The sequence below is a fragment of the Chiloscyllium plagiosum genome, unplaced genomic scaffold (assembly GCF_037043375.1).
Source record: "Chiloscyllium plagiosum isolate Xiang-an unplaced genomic scaffold, Cpla_swu_hap1 HiC_scaffold_18, whole genome shotgun sequence".
In the NCBI taxonomy this organism is placed as follows: Eukaryota; Metazoa; Chordata; class Chondrichthyes; order Orectolobiformes; family Hemiscylliidae; genus Chiloscyllium; species Chiloscyllium plagiosum.
In genome coordinates this window covers 24,692,345-24,706,370 of record NW_028270156.1, presented here as the reverse complement: position 1 = coordinate 24,706,370, position 14,026 = coordinate 24,692,345, and the positions used below count along the sequence as shown (strand labels likewise).

The 14,026-nt window shown below is 42.7% G+C and overlaps 1 protein-coding gene across 1 annotated transcript in view; it reads right to left on the bottom strand.

The window, feature by feature from the left end:
- The window catches only part of cstf3 (cleavage stimulation factor, 3' pre-RNA, subunit 3), a 116,184-nt gene that overhangs the window by 3,097 nt on the left and 99,061 nt on the right, over positions 1-14,026 (bottom strand). Inside the window, exons 16-18 of the mRNA XM_043705521.2 lie at positions 11,099-11,168; positions 8,096-8,291; positions 54-207 (exon numbers count right to left, since the gene is read on the bottom strand). Coding sequence (XP_043561456.1) covers positions 54-207; positions 8,096-8,291; positions 11,099-11,168 — 420 coding nt within the window. The remainder of the gene's footprint in view (positions 1-53; positions 208-8,095; positions 8,292-11,098; positions 11,169-14,026) is intronic.

Genomic DNA, 14,026 nt, shown 5'->3' with positions numbered 1-14,026 from the left:
TGGTAACATTAAAATCCAATATTACTAACTGAAAACAAACATAAACCACTTACGTGCTAAGTGTCTGGGTTGGAACGGTATCATCTGGTTTGTATCAGGTTTTGGATATTCTGGTTTCCGATCAACCTCATCCTTCAGTACAGTTACAGCTGAAGGGGTCACTATGGGGTCTGGAATTATGGCAGTCAGTTTGTTTCGAGAAACATCCTGAAAGTAGACAAATGTTTTTACTTAGCCTGACAACTCTAAAATACTGTAACTATTGCTTTGCTTGCTTTTCTTGCCCCCTTCCAAGTAATTCTCATGCAAAGACATAGAATAAACAGCACAGGAACAAGGTCTTTGACTCAACTAGTCAGTGTTTATATTCACACAGTCTTCTGCCATTTCATCTGGCTCATCTCAGCCTTCCAGGCTATTTCCTTTTCTTGAATATTTATCTAGTTTCTGTTTGAAAGCATCCAATAAGCTATTTGCATCAACCAGTTCCTTTGTTAGTAAGTTAGTAATCACATTAATTTCTCCTCATTTCTCCATTTGTTTTATGATACCTGATTTTGAATTATCTTAATATCAGACTCAAAACTTCAACTATTTCTCTCTCTATATGCTGCCAGGCCTGCTTATTTGCTCCAACACTGACTGTTTTTACTTCAGAAATATCAGCACTTCAGTATTTTGCTTTGGTTGCACTGGAGAGATCTCCCACTGTCTTCTTCAAAAAGTGACAGGGAGCTTTTATGTCCACAGGAGAGCAGAGGGCGACTTGTGTTTATGGAGTTTGAAGTTCAGGATGACAACATTGGTGCAGGGTGAAGCAATTGAAGAACAAATTGGTGAAAGCATGGTCAAGGGTTTTGATGATGAGATAAGAACAGTGTCAAATAATGTTTATAGGTATTAATAGATAAGACTTATTGCTGGAGCAAATATAGGATTTGACCCTTAGCTGAGGATCAAACTGGACACTAGGATTAATCAGAGCAGTAGAGATAGCTAGAAGTGAAAAAAATACTAAAATAGGAGGTTGCTAAATAAGTTAACACCTTATGGTGTTTGGGCAAAGGTACTGGCAGAGAGGGAGACTGGCTGACTGGCAGAAGGCAGAGAGTAGGGACAAAGACTTCTTTTTCAGGATTAAATATGATAAGGATTGTTGAAGGAAAAGCAGTGAATGTGATCTGTATGGACTTCAGTAAGGTTCCACATGGTAAACTGGTTGTCAAGGTTAGATCACATGGAATACAGGGAGATCTAGCCATTTGGATACAGAACTGGCTCGAAGCTAGGAGACAGTGGGAGGTTGGAGGATTGAACTGCTGAGGCTGTATAAGGCTCTGGCCAGTTTGTATTTGGTAGATGGTAATATTTGAGTCCTGTACCTAAGGAAGCATGCGCATATGTTGGAGGGGCTCCAGAGGACCCTTCAGCCAGATGGTGGCTAATCTGTGGAACTCCATGCTGCACAGGGTTGTATAGGCCAAATCATTGAATGTATTTAAGCTAAGTTCTTGATCGGTAAGGGGATCAAGAGTTACACGGGAGAATGGGTTCAGAAACATAGCAGCCATAGTCAAATGGCGGAGCAGACTCATCAAGAACAAGTATACCGTTTTGGATACTTGTGGGGGGGATGACTTACCAGGGGTAAGTAACGGGGCTCAGGTCTCTGGCACGGAGTCTGTCCCCGTTACTCAGAAGGGAAGGGTGAAGAAGAGCAGAGCGGTAATAATTGGGGACTCGATAGTTAGGGGCACAGATAGGCGGTTTTGTGGGAACGAGAGAGACTCACGTTTGGTATGTTGCCTCCCAGGTGCAAGGGTACGTGATGTCTCTGATCGTGTTTTCCGGGTCCTGGAGGGGGAGGGGGAGCAGCCCGAAGTCGTGGTCCATATTGGCACCAACGACATAGGTAGGAGGAGTGCCGAGGATGTTAGACAGGCTTTCAGGGAGCTAGGTTGGAAGCTCAGAGTTAGAACGAACAGAGTTGTTGTCTCTGGTTTGTTACCCGTGCCACGTGATAGAGATTCGAGGAATAGGGAAAGAGAACACTTAAATGCGTGGCTACAGGGATGGTGCAGGAGGGAGGGATTCCGGTTTTTGGATAACTGGGGTTCTTTCTGGGGACGGTGGGACCTCTATAAACAGGATGGTCTACACCTGAACCTGAGGGGCACCAGTATCCTTGGGGGGAGGTTTGCTAGTGCTCTTGGGGGGGGTTTAAACTAACTCTGCAGGGGCATGGGAACCCAGATTGTAGCTTCAGGGTGCAGGGCCTGGAGTGTAGGGAGGTTAGGAACATGGCATCAATTTCCAAGGAGGGTGTCTGTAAACAGGAAAGTGGCTTGAAGTGTGTATACTTCAATGCAAGAAGTATACGAAATAAGGTAGGTGAACTTGCAGCGTGGGTTGGTACCTGGGACTTCGATGTTGTGGCTATTACGGAGACATGGCTAGAACAGGGACAGGATTGGCTGTTGCAGGTTCCAGGATTAAATGTTTTAGTAGGGTCAGAGGTGGGGGTAAAAGAGGGGGAGGTGTGGCATTGCTTGTCAAAGATAGTATTACAGTGGTGGAAAAGACGATGGATGAGGACTTGCCATCTGAGGTAGTTTGGGCTGAGGTTAGGAATAGGAAAGGTGAGGTCACCCTGTTAGGAGTCTTTTACAGGCCTCCTAATAGTCCTAGAATCATTGAAGAAAGGATAGGGAAGGTGATTCAGGAGATGAGTGACAGTAATAGGGTGGTTGTTATGGGGGACTTTAACTTTCCTGATATTGATTGGGAAAGCTATAGCTCAAGTTCGTTAGATGGGTCAGTGTTTGTTCAATGTGTGCAGGAGAGTTTCCTGACACAATATGTAGACAGGCCAACAAGAGGTGAGGCCATACTGGATTTGGTTCTGGGTAACGAACCAGGCCAGGTGTTAGAATTAGAGGTAGGTGAGCACTTTGGGGATAGTGACCATAATTCGGTGATTTTTACTCTCGTGATGGAGAGGGATAAGTGTGTACTACAGGGCAAGAGTTATAGCTGGGGTCGGGGAAATTATGATGCGGTGAGGCATGACTTAGGATGTGTGGCTTGGAAAAGTAGACTCCAAGGCAAGAGTGTAAATGATATGTGGAGCTTGTTCAAGGAGCAACTATTGAGTGTCCTTGATAATTATGTACCCGTCAGGCAGGGAGGAAAGGGTCGTGCGAGGGAGCCGTGGTTTAATAAGGAATTGGAATCCCTTGTTAAATGGAAGAGGGCGGCCTATCTCAAGATGAGACGTGAAGGTTCAATTGGGGCGATTGAGAGTTATAGGGTAGCCAGGAAGGACCTGAAGAGAGAGCTAAGAGCAGCAAGGAGGGGACATGAAAGGTCCTTAGTCGGTAGGATTAGGGAAAACCCTAAGGCTTTCTATAGGTATGTTAGGAATAAAAGAATGACTAGGGTAGGAATAGGTCCAGTCAAGGATAGTAGTGGGAAGTTGCGTGTGGAGGCGGAAGAGATTGGGGAGACACTGAATGAATACTTTTCTTCAGTATTTACTCAGGAACAGGGCATTGTCGTCGATGTGAATACTGAGTCACAAATAAGTAGAATGGATGGCTTTGAGGTATGTAGAGAAGAGGTGTTGGAAATCCTGGAAAAGGTGAAAATAGATAAGTCCCCTGGGCCTGATGGCATTTATCCTAGGATTCTCTGGGAAGCAAGGGAGGAGATTGCAGAGCCATTGGCCTTGATTTTTATGTCCTCTTTGTCTACAGGAGTAGTGCCAGAAGACTGGAGGATAGCAAATGTGGTTCCCTTGTTCAAAAAGGGGAGTAGGGATAACCCTAGTAACTATAGGCCGGTGAGTCTCACTTCTGTTGTGGGCAAAGTCTTAGAGAGAATTGTAAGGGATAGGATTTATGCACATCTGGATAGGAATAATGTGATCAAGGATAGTCAGTATGGTTTTGTGAAGGGCAGGTCGTGCCTCACAAACCTTATTGAATTCTTTGAAAAGGTGACGAAGGAGGTTGATGAGGGGAAAGCGGTAGATGTGGTATATATGGATTTTAGTAAGGCGTTTGATAAGGTTCCCCATGGTAGGCTACTGCAGAAAATACGGAGATATGGCATTGAGGGTGAGTTGGAGGTTTGGAATAGGAATTGGCTGGATGGAAGACGACAGAGGGTAGTAGTTGATGGCAAAGTTTCTTCATGGAGTGCCGTCACTAGCGGTGTTCCGCAAGGATCTGTTTTGGGACCATTGCTGTTTGTCATTTTTATAAATGACCTGGAAGAGGGGTTAGAAGGTTGGGTGAGCAAGTTTGCGGATGATACGAAAGTCGGAGGAGTTGTTGACAGTGAGGAAGGATGTGGCAGGTTACAGCAGGATATAGAGAAGCTGCAGAGCTGGGCAGAAAGGTGGCAAATGGAATTCAATGTAGCTAAGTGTGAGGTGATTCACTTTGGGAAGAATAACAAAAAGATGGGGTACTGGGCTAATGGTCGGATACTTGGTAGTGTGGATGAGCAGAGGGATCTTGGTGTCCATGTACACAGATCTCTGAAAGTTGCCACCCAGGTAAATAGTGCGGTGAGGAAGGCATATGGCGTACTGGCTTTTATTGGTAGAGGAATTGAGTTCCGGAGTCCTGAGGTCATGATGCAGTTGTATAAGACTCTGGTGCGGCCGCATCTGGAATATTGTGTGCAGTTTTGGTCGCCATACTATAGGAAGGATGTGGAGGCACTGGAACGGGTGCAGAGGAGGTTTACCAGGATGTTGCCTGGTACGGAAGGAAGATCGTATGAGGAAAGACTGAGACACTTGGGGCTGTTTTCATTCGAGAAAAGAAGGTTTAGGGGTGACTTGATTGAGGTGTACAAGATGATTAGGGGGTTAGATAGGGTTGACAGTGTGAACCTTTTCCCGCGTATGGAGTCGGGTATTACAAGGGGGCATAGCTTTAAATTAAGGGGGGGTAGATATAGGACTGAAGTTAGGGGTAGGTTCTTCACTCAGCGAGTCGTAAGTTCATGGAATGCCCTGCCAGTAGCAGTGGTGGACTCTCCCTCTTTATGGGCATTTAAGCGGGCATTGGATAGGTATATGGAGGATAGTGGGTTAGTATAGGTTAGGTGGGCTTGGATCGGCGCAACATCGAGGGCCAAAGGGCCTGTAATGCGCTGTATTCTTCTATGTTCTATGTTCTAGGCCGAATGACATAATTCTACTCCTTTGTCTTATGGTCTAAAAGGTGCAACATTTCTGGTAAGAGTAAAAAAAAAGACTTCCAGCTGGCTGATGCTTAGCTGCAAAGTTCAGCCATATACTCTGCAAACAGACAGCAAGGTGGTAGCAATGGATTCAAAGGTAGTGTTGGATTTATGGCCTTGATGTCAGCCTCTAAGAAACTGCATGTTAGATGAGAAAATTAAGGAGGCAGAAAATGAAGACTTGAGGCATACCTGAAGAAAGCTTCTGCAGTGCTTATTTAGGGACAGATTGGAGTGCAATAAAGTTAAAGCTATGTACATGGGAATGGATGTCAAACATGGAGGAGGACAAGGAGTGGTAGCTCCAGAAGGTTATAACCATCTGGGTGATTTCAGTCCTGTGAATGAGGCAGAAAGGTTTTGAACAGGGATAGAGTGCAAAGCCTTACAGAATCTTTAATATTCCCAGTCTCTAGAGTAAAGCCTTCAAAATGAAATTACTCATTCACATGTGCAAACCAGAACAAAAGGTTCTGTTGTTAGCATTTTTCATAATTCAGAGCACTTCTAGTTACTATGAGACAAATGCCCAGAATCTGAAATGCTTGCTATTTTCTTTGACATTCTTTCGCCATTAATTCTGATCACTGGTGTCTATGTTTCAAGCTTGAAGTATTATTGATAAACAGTTTATGGTAATTGGCTATGTAGATACTGGTTGAATGACATGGTCCGATTTATTATAACACTAAGGCTTGTTTGCTCTTGTTCTAAAGGTAAGGACGATCCTCAAGTAACTGCAGTGATCCAAGTTTGCAGCAAATAGCCCCTATCAAGAATCAGGAAGTTTAATTTGAGGGAATTTTAAGTTGTTGGCAGATAGGATCAGGGTTAACTCTAAGGCTTTCCATAGGTATGTCAGGAATAAAAGAATGATGAGAGTTAAATTAGGGCCAATCAAGGATAATAGTGGGAAGTTGTGTGTGGAGTCAGAGGAGATAGGGGAAGCACTAAATAAATATTTTTCGACAGTGTTCACTACAGAAAATGAAAATGTGGGCGAGGAAGATACAGAGATACTTGCATCTATACTACAAGAGATTGAGGTTCACAAGGAAGAGGTATTAGAAATACTGCAGAGTGTGAAAATAGACCAGTCCCCTGGGCAGTATGGGATCTATCCTAGGATCCTCTGGGAAGCAAGGAAAGAGATTGCCGAGCCTTTGGCATTGATCTTCAAATCATCATTGTCTACAGAAATAGTGCCTGACTGGAGGATAGCAAATGTGGTTCCCTTGTTCAAAAAGGGTAGTAGAGACAACCCTGGTAATTACAGACCAGTGAGCCTCACTTCAGTTGTTGGTAAAGTGTTGGAAAAGGTTATAAGAGATAGGATTTATAACCATCTAGAAAAGAATAATCTGATCAGGGACAGTCAGCATGGTTTTGTGAAGGGTATGTCGTGCCTAACGAATCTTATTGAGTTTTTTGACAAAGTGACCAAACAGGTAGATGAGAGTAAACTGGTTGATGTGGTGTATATGGATTTCAGCAAGGCATTCAATAAGGTTCCCCACAGTAGGCTATTATACAAAATGCGGAGGAATGGGATTATGGGAGACATAGCAGTTTGGATCAGTAATTGGCTTGCTGAAAGAAAACAGAGGGTTGTCATTGATGGAACATGTTCATCTTGGTGTCCAGTTACTAGCGGCGTACCGCGAGGGTCGGTGTTGGGTCCACTGCTGTTCATCATTTTTATAAAGGACCTGGATGAGGGCTTAGAAGGGTGGGTTAGTAAATTTGCGGATGACACTAAGGTGGGTGGAGTTGTGGATAGTGTTGAAGGATGTAGTAAGTTACAGAGAGACATAGATAGGATGCAGAGCTGGGCTGAGAGGTGGCAAATGGAGTTTAATGTGGACAAGTGTGAGGTGATACACTTTGGACGGAGTAATCAGAATGCAAAGTACTGGGCTAATGGTAAGATTCTTGGGAGTGCAGATGAGCAGAGAGATCTCGGTGTCCATGTACACAGATCCCTGAAAGTTGCCACCCAGATTGACAGGGTTGTTAAGAAGGCATACAGTCTTTTGGCCTTTATTAATAGAGGGATTGAGTTCCGGAACCAGGAGGTTATGCTGCAGCTGGTACGGCCACACTTGGAATATTGTGTACAGTTCTGGTCACTGCATTATAAGAAGGATGTGGAAGCTTTGGAAAGGGTGCAGAGGAGATTTACTAGGATGTTGCCTGGTATGGAAGGAATGTCTTACGAGGAAAGGCTGAGGGCCTTGAGGCTGTTCTCGTTAGAGAGAAGAAGGTTGAGAGGTGACTTAATAGAGACATACAAGATAATCAGAGGGTTAGATAGGGTGGACAGGGAGAGCCTTTTTCCAAGTATGGGGATGGCAAACACGAGGGGACACAACTTTAAAGTGAGGGGAGATAGGTATAAGACAGCTGTCAGAGGTAGTTTCTTTAGTCAGAGAGTAGTAAGGGTATGGAATGCTTTGCCTGCAACGGTAGTAGATTCGCCAAGTTTAAGTGCATTTAAGTCGTCATTGGACAGGCATATGGACGTACATGGAATAGTGTAGGTGGGATGGGCTTCAGATTAGTATGACAGGGCGGCGCAACATCGAGGGCCGAAGGGCCTATACTGCGCTGTAATGTCCTATGTTCTACGAAACTAGGCCAAACACACCAGAAGGTTCTGATGCTAATAAAAATAGTTAACTCAAACATTTCTCTACAACGGGACTAGCCAGCACATTGTGAATCAAAATCTGAACTCATGACCAGCCACTGATGCCCTTATTCAAAGAAAAACATGAAAGTTTTTGACACATAATAGAAGCAGGAACTGAATCTTATTCAACAGTGCTGAAGTAAATACCTTATATCCAAGAGCTTTAAGTTCACTATTGGAACAAGGAAACAAGTCCATGAACTTGTATCTGTCCACTAGTAAGGCTGTTTCCTTTCCTTCATATTCCTCCTTAAAAGCAGCAAACCTCCTCTTTTCCACTTTCAGGATACTGGCCAGATCTCCAATGTTGCTTTCGAAAGCCAGAAACCGTGCCCAGATCTCTCTGCAATGTTGATGGGTGCAACATAAGAAAGACTAGAATTAGCATAGTTCTAATAATGGGAGAAAGTGGGGACTGCAGATGCTGGATATCAGAGTCGAGAGTGTGGTGCTGGAAAAGTACAGCCGGTCAGGCAGCATTGAGGAGCAGGAGAATCGAAGGTTCGAGCATAAGCTGCTCTTCAGGAATGAGGTTTCAATTCCTGATGAAGAGTTTATGCTCGAAATGTCAATTCTTCTGTTCCTAGAATGTTGCCTGACTGGCTGTGCTTTTCCAGCACCACACTCATGACATAATTCTAATAGTGCTGTCTCAGTTTCCTATTCCTTACTGCCAAGAAAGTGTGTGTAAAATACAGCAGCTCTCTAAGATTGTATCTTCTACAGCATACAATGCTGACAGAGAATTTATCAATCCTTCTGTTACAAAGCACAGCACATCAAGGCACTTAATACCATTTCTCCCTTTCAAACTACAAAAATTTAAACTTTCCAACTAAAAACTTGACTAAACTTTCGACTATTAAAATAACCTGCATTAATTATCACTTAAAGTTGGGAGGATAGAAGCCAAGACACGGCACAGAAGGCAATTCATCTTGTCAAGCCTCTACTAATTCACCGAAAAAGAGTTATTAATTTTTTTTGCCTTTTCTGCACCGTCCTACAACTTTTCCTTGTATGTATTTATTCAATTTCCATTTGAAAATTACTATTTTGGAGAATGACATAGCACTTTTTGTCATTTATATAAATGATCTAGATGTGAACATAGCAGATATAGCTTGTAAGTCTGCAGATGACACCACAATTGGTGGTGTAGCAGACAGCCATGAAGATTACTTCAGAGTACAATGGGATCTTGATCAGGTGGCTGGTGGGCCGAGGAGTGGCAGATGGAGTTAAATTTAAATAAATGTGAGGTGCTGCATTTTGAAAAGGTAAATCGGGGCCAGATTTATACACGTAATGGTTAGGGGTCCTGGGGAATGTTGCTGAACAAAGAGACTTTGGAGTGCAGGTTTATAGTTCCCTGAAAGTGAAGTCATAGGTGGACAGGATATTGAAGACGGCCTTTGGTATGCTTGCCTTTACTGGTCAGTGCATTGAGTATAGGAGATGGGAGGTCACATTGTAGCCACTTTTGGAATACTGCATTCAATTCTGGTCTCCCTGCTAAAGGAAGGATGTTATGAAACCTGAAAGGGTTCATAAAAGATTTACAAGGATGTTGCCAGGGTTGGAGGATGACAGCTATAGGGAGAGGCTGGGGTTATTTTCCCTAGAGCGTCGGAGGCTGAGGGGTGAACTTATAGAGGTTTATAAAATCGTGAGGGCTATAAATAGGGTGATTGGCCAAGGTCTTTCCTCCCGGGTAGTGGAGTCCAAAACTACAGGACATAGGTTTAAGGTGAGAGAGGAAAGATTTAAAAGGGAGCCAAAGGGCAAACTTTTCATGCAAAGGGTGACGTGTATGGAATGAGCTGCCAAAGGAAGTGGTAGAGGCTGGTACAATTACAACATTTAAAAGCATCTGGATGGATATATGAATAGGACAGGTTTAGAAGGATATGGGCCAAATACTCGCAGGTGGGACCAAATTGATTTAGAATATCTGATTAGCATGGATGGGTTGGACTGAAGGGCTTGTTTCTGTGCTGTACAGCTCTATGATAATAGTATCTTTGGATTAGTAATCCAGAGGCATGGTTTTGTGTGAGAGGCATTGGTTCAAATCCCGCTATGGAGACTTCATGAAATCATCGTCCAATAGTTAAGAAAATGCATCCAGTTTACTTTAGGGAAGGAAATTTGGCATACTTATCTGGTCTGGCCAATACGAGAGTCTAGACTCTCAGTAGTTTCACTGGGCCTGAACTGTCCTCAAATATTTTAGTAAGACAGTCAATTCTAGGGTGATACAATAGAATAGATGCCTGTTCTATCCTCCGATGCTCGAGGGAAAAAAAACTCTCTGGCCTATTCAGCTCATTCCTGTAACTCAAACCCTCCAGTCCCAGCAACATTCTTGTAAATCTTTTCTGCACCTTCTGAGGTTTAACAACATCTTTCCTATAGCAGTGTGATCAGAATTGTATGCTGTATTCTAAAAGTGGCCCCACCAACATCCTCTACTGCCACAATGTGATATCCTAACTGCCATACTCAATGTTCTGAATAAAGACGTATGCCAAACGCCTCCTTCACCACCCTGTCCACCAGTGACTCCACTTCCAAGGAATTATGCACCTGCAGCCCAAGGTCTCTTTGTTTCAGCAACACTTCCAGGACCCTACCATTAAGTGCATAAGTCTTGCCCTGGTTTGCCTTACCAAAATGCAACACGTCACAGTTATCTAAATTAAACTCCATCTGCCACTCCTCAGCCCATTTGCCCATCTGATCTGTTGTAATGTGAGGTAACCTTCTTCACTATCCATTTCACCATTATTCTAATCCCAGAACGTAGAGCTGCTACTGACCCACAGAGCATATCCAGGTTACCCCCATTAAATAGACTATTTATTTGTGTTACATTGGTATAAATTATCTAAATTAAAAGTTGTCTGTGGCTCAAAGTATTGAGTACTCTACTGAATCATGACTGTGAACAATGAACCATGAGGAGATCATTTAAAGAATACCTTTCCAAAACAAATCTTGAAAACCGTAGTTTATTAAATCCCCAAGACTGCTCATAACTAAATAATGAGTTAGTAAAATTTACATCAGATTCACTTTAACAGGAAAACATTTTAAAAAAAATTAAGTTTCTACATGCTGAATAAATTTTAAGTACAAGAATATTACCCAGATTTCTCAGGTGGTAAGGATCCAGATGTCAGCACACGTTCAAACAAAACTCTGGTATTATTGTCCTCTGAAATGTAGACAAATGCAGGTAAACATACACAGGACATTACATAAAGGGTTGGGTAGAGGCTTGATGAAGCATAAGTTGCTAGCTTGTTGGGCCAAATGCCAGCTTCTTTGCTGAATATTCTGTATAATTCTTAAAGATTTCGGTTTGGTCCTCCAGGTAGGCTCCACAATCACCAGTGAGTCTCACTAATTGCACCAGGGCTAATCACACTTTAGATTCAGAGGGTAGCTTGGATTGTGGGTTTTCACCATGCCCATTTCGGTCCCTCCCTAAGTGACCATTAGGATGGGTGGAGGCTCTAATTACATCCACATGACCATCCTCTTTCCATTTCTGCAATGGAACTATACACGATAGCAGTGCTCCTCAAATTCTGACCTCTTGTATACTGCCAATTTATTTTGCCCACAACTGAAAGCTATGTCTACAGATTAGCTCTGGGAATTCCCTTTAAACCTCTCTTTCCTTTTTTAAAAGGATGCTTTGGAAAACCTTGTAGTCACCTGCCTGAAGATCTCTAACATAGCTCAGTGCTAAATTTTGTTTGATTGTGCTTCTGTGAAACACTATGACAATGAAAGGTGCTATATAAAAGCAAGTTATAGTCCAACAGGTTTATTTGGAAACACTGGCTTTTGCAGTGTTGCTCCTTCATCAGGTTATTGATGAAAGAGCAGCTCTCTGAAGGCTAATGCTTCCAAATAAACCTATTGGACTATAACCTGGTGTTGTGTGATTTTTAACTTTTTGCACCCCAGTCCAACACCAGCACCTCCAAGTCATGAATACATAAAGGCAAGTTGCTGTTAGTTGTGCTGGAAGGCTTTGGGAGCACTATATTAAATTTTTCGCCACTGGATTATACCTGACAATGATCTCAACAAAATCTAACTTACATTCATTTCAACCTTTACCTTCTTCCACACTATAGTTTCAACAGTAAACTGTGTCAAGTACGAGAACATTCGAAGCAGAAACCTCAGGTTTACAAGTTGTTTATTGCGTGAACTGTTGCAAAGTGACAGTGACCTGCTGGTGATCTTTGCTTCAATGCTCCCCCAATTGAAGAAAGAAAGGGCAATCATCAAATACGTATCAAATTTCCCATCCACAGGAGGCCACAGAATACTTCACAGGCAGTTACGCACACTTGCAGTATAGATGATGTTATATAAACAAATATTAAGACAATTTTGCACAACCACCCATACAAATAACTTATTCGTTTTTGGTGGCACTGGTTGTGGAAAGAACATCGATATGATCATCAGGTGGACTATTTTAGCAATGATAGTCATGGATTCTTTTATCGACATCTGAATGGAATCAAAGATCATCCTCCCCAAGTCCCTGCCCCCTACCCCATCCCTATAATTCTGCGTTTCCTGTAGCTAACCCATCTTGCCTACACCTCCCTGGACACTATGGACAATCAGCATGGCCAATCCACCTAACTCACTCATCTTTGGACCATGAGAGGAAACTAGAGGCATCTGGCTGTAACCCACTCACACACAGGAAGAACATGCAAACTCCACACAGTCATCCAAAGGTGGAACTGAACCCAGATCCCTGGTACTGCAACAGTGCTAACCTCTGAGCCATTGTGCCGCCCTTGCACTTTTGGTGGCATGGTGAGAACTCACTCACAAAGCTGCTGATTCAGATGCAATTGTGCTCCCAGCTGATCCAAAGAGACATTTCAGCACTTGTCTCCTTCTTCTCCCTTCCAGACCGTGTCAACAAAAAGCTGTTTTCTCCCACTCTGGTCAAACATTCCATCATTGCTCATTTGTTAGCTACCTTCTGAGAAATGCTCTTGATTGGTTTGATTTTCATTTGAGCCATTGTTATTTTGAGCAGCAACTTTTGCTCTTGTTTCCTTGCTGTCATCTCTAGAATATCTCCAGATTTCACCCTTGATCCCCTTTCGCTTCCTATTTGTTTGTAACTCTTGGGAAGTATCAGCAATGACAGCGTCACTTTCCATGCAGATGCCAATGGACCAGGTTTTACTTGCTGGTCTTCATTTTTGAATCCACAACAATTTTTCTGTCATCAAACTACTCCTATCAATGATGTAGAGGTGCCAATTTGGAGTGGGGTGTTAGTCCAGTCATTCAGCTTTTCTCCAGCATCACCTTATTTTTAATTTTTTGTAATTATCTTCCTGCCTCATTTAATCAGATTATAAGTCTTGTTTGTTATTCAGCTGTTGACACTTTACTCACATCATCTAACACCTTGGTCACCTGCACAGACTGATTATTCAACACTCCACTCACACCAGTTGAATGATCTTTTGATCTCTCTGCCTATAAATTCTATGTCTGTGTGCTCTTTTCTCTCACCTCAGTTGATGAAGGGGCTGCTCTCCAAAAGCTTGTGATTTCAAATAAACTTGCTTAACTAACCTGGTGTTGTGTGACTTCTGACTTTACTCATATCAAACCAGAGATGATCCAGAACTTCACTGGGATGATTAAAGATATCTTATTTGGTACCTTCCATGGGATTCCATTTCTTCCCTGTCTTCTAACTCAGTCTGAGCTAAATCAGTTAGTGCCTCATGCAAATACTAAGTTTGTTCCAATACTAAGATTGCACACCTTCACTTCTGCCACTTTGGTCTTTCTCAGTGTCTCTAGCAGTTAAACGATCATTCATTGCTATGTTGCATGCTCAATCCACTGCCAATGTTGGGCTCAAATCTTTCCATTTCTCCAAAACAAACCATAATGTAGAGTACCTTCTGTAATTTGGTAGCCAAATATTTTTTAAGTTGTTGTTCAGATTTTTACTTATTTTGATGGTATACATTTTAATTTTCAAAATATCTGAACAGAATAGTCAAT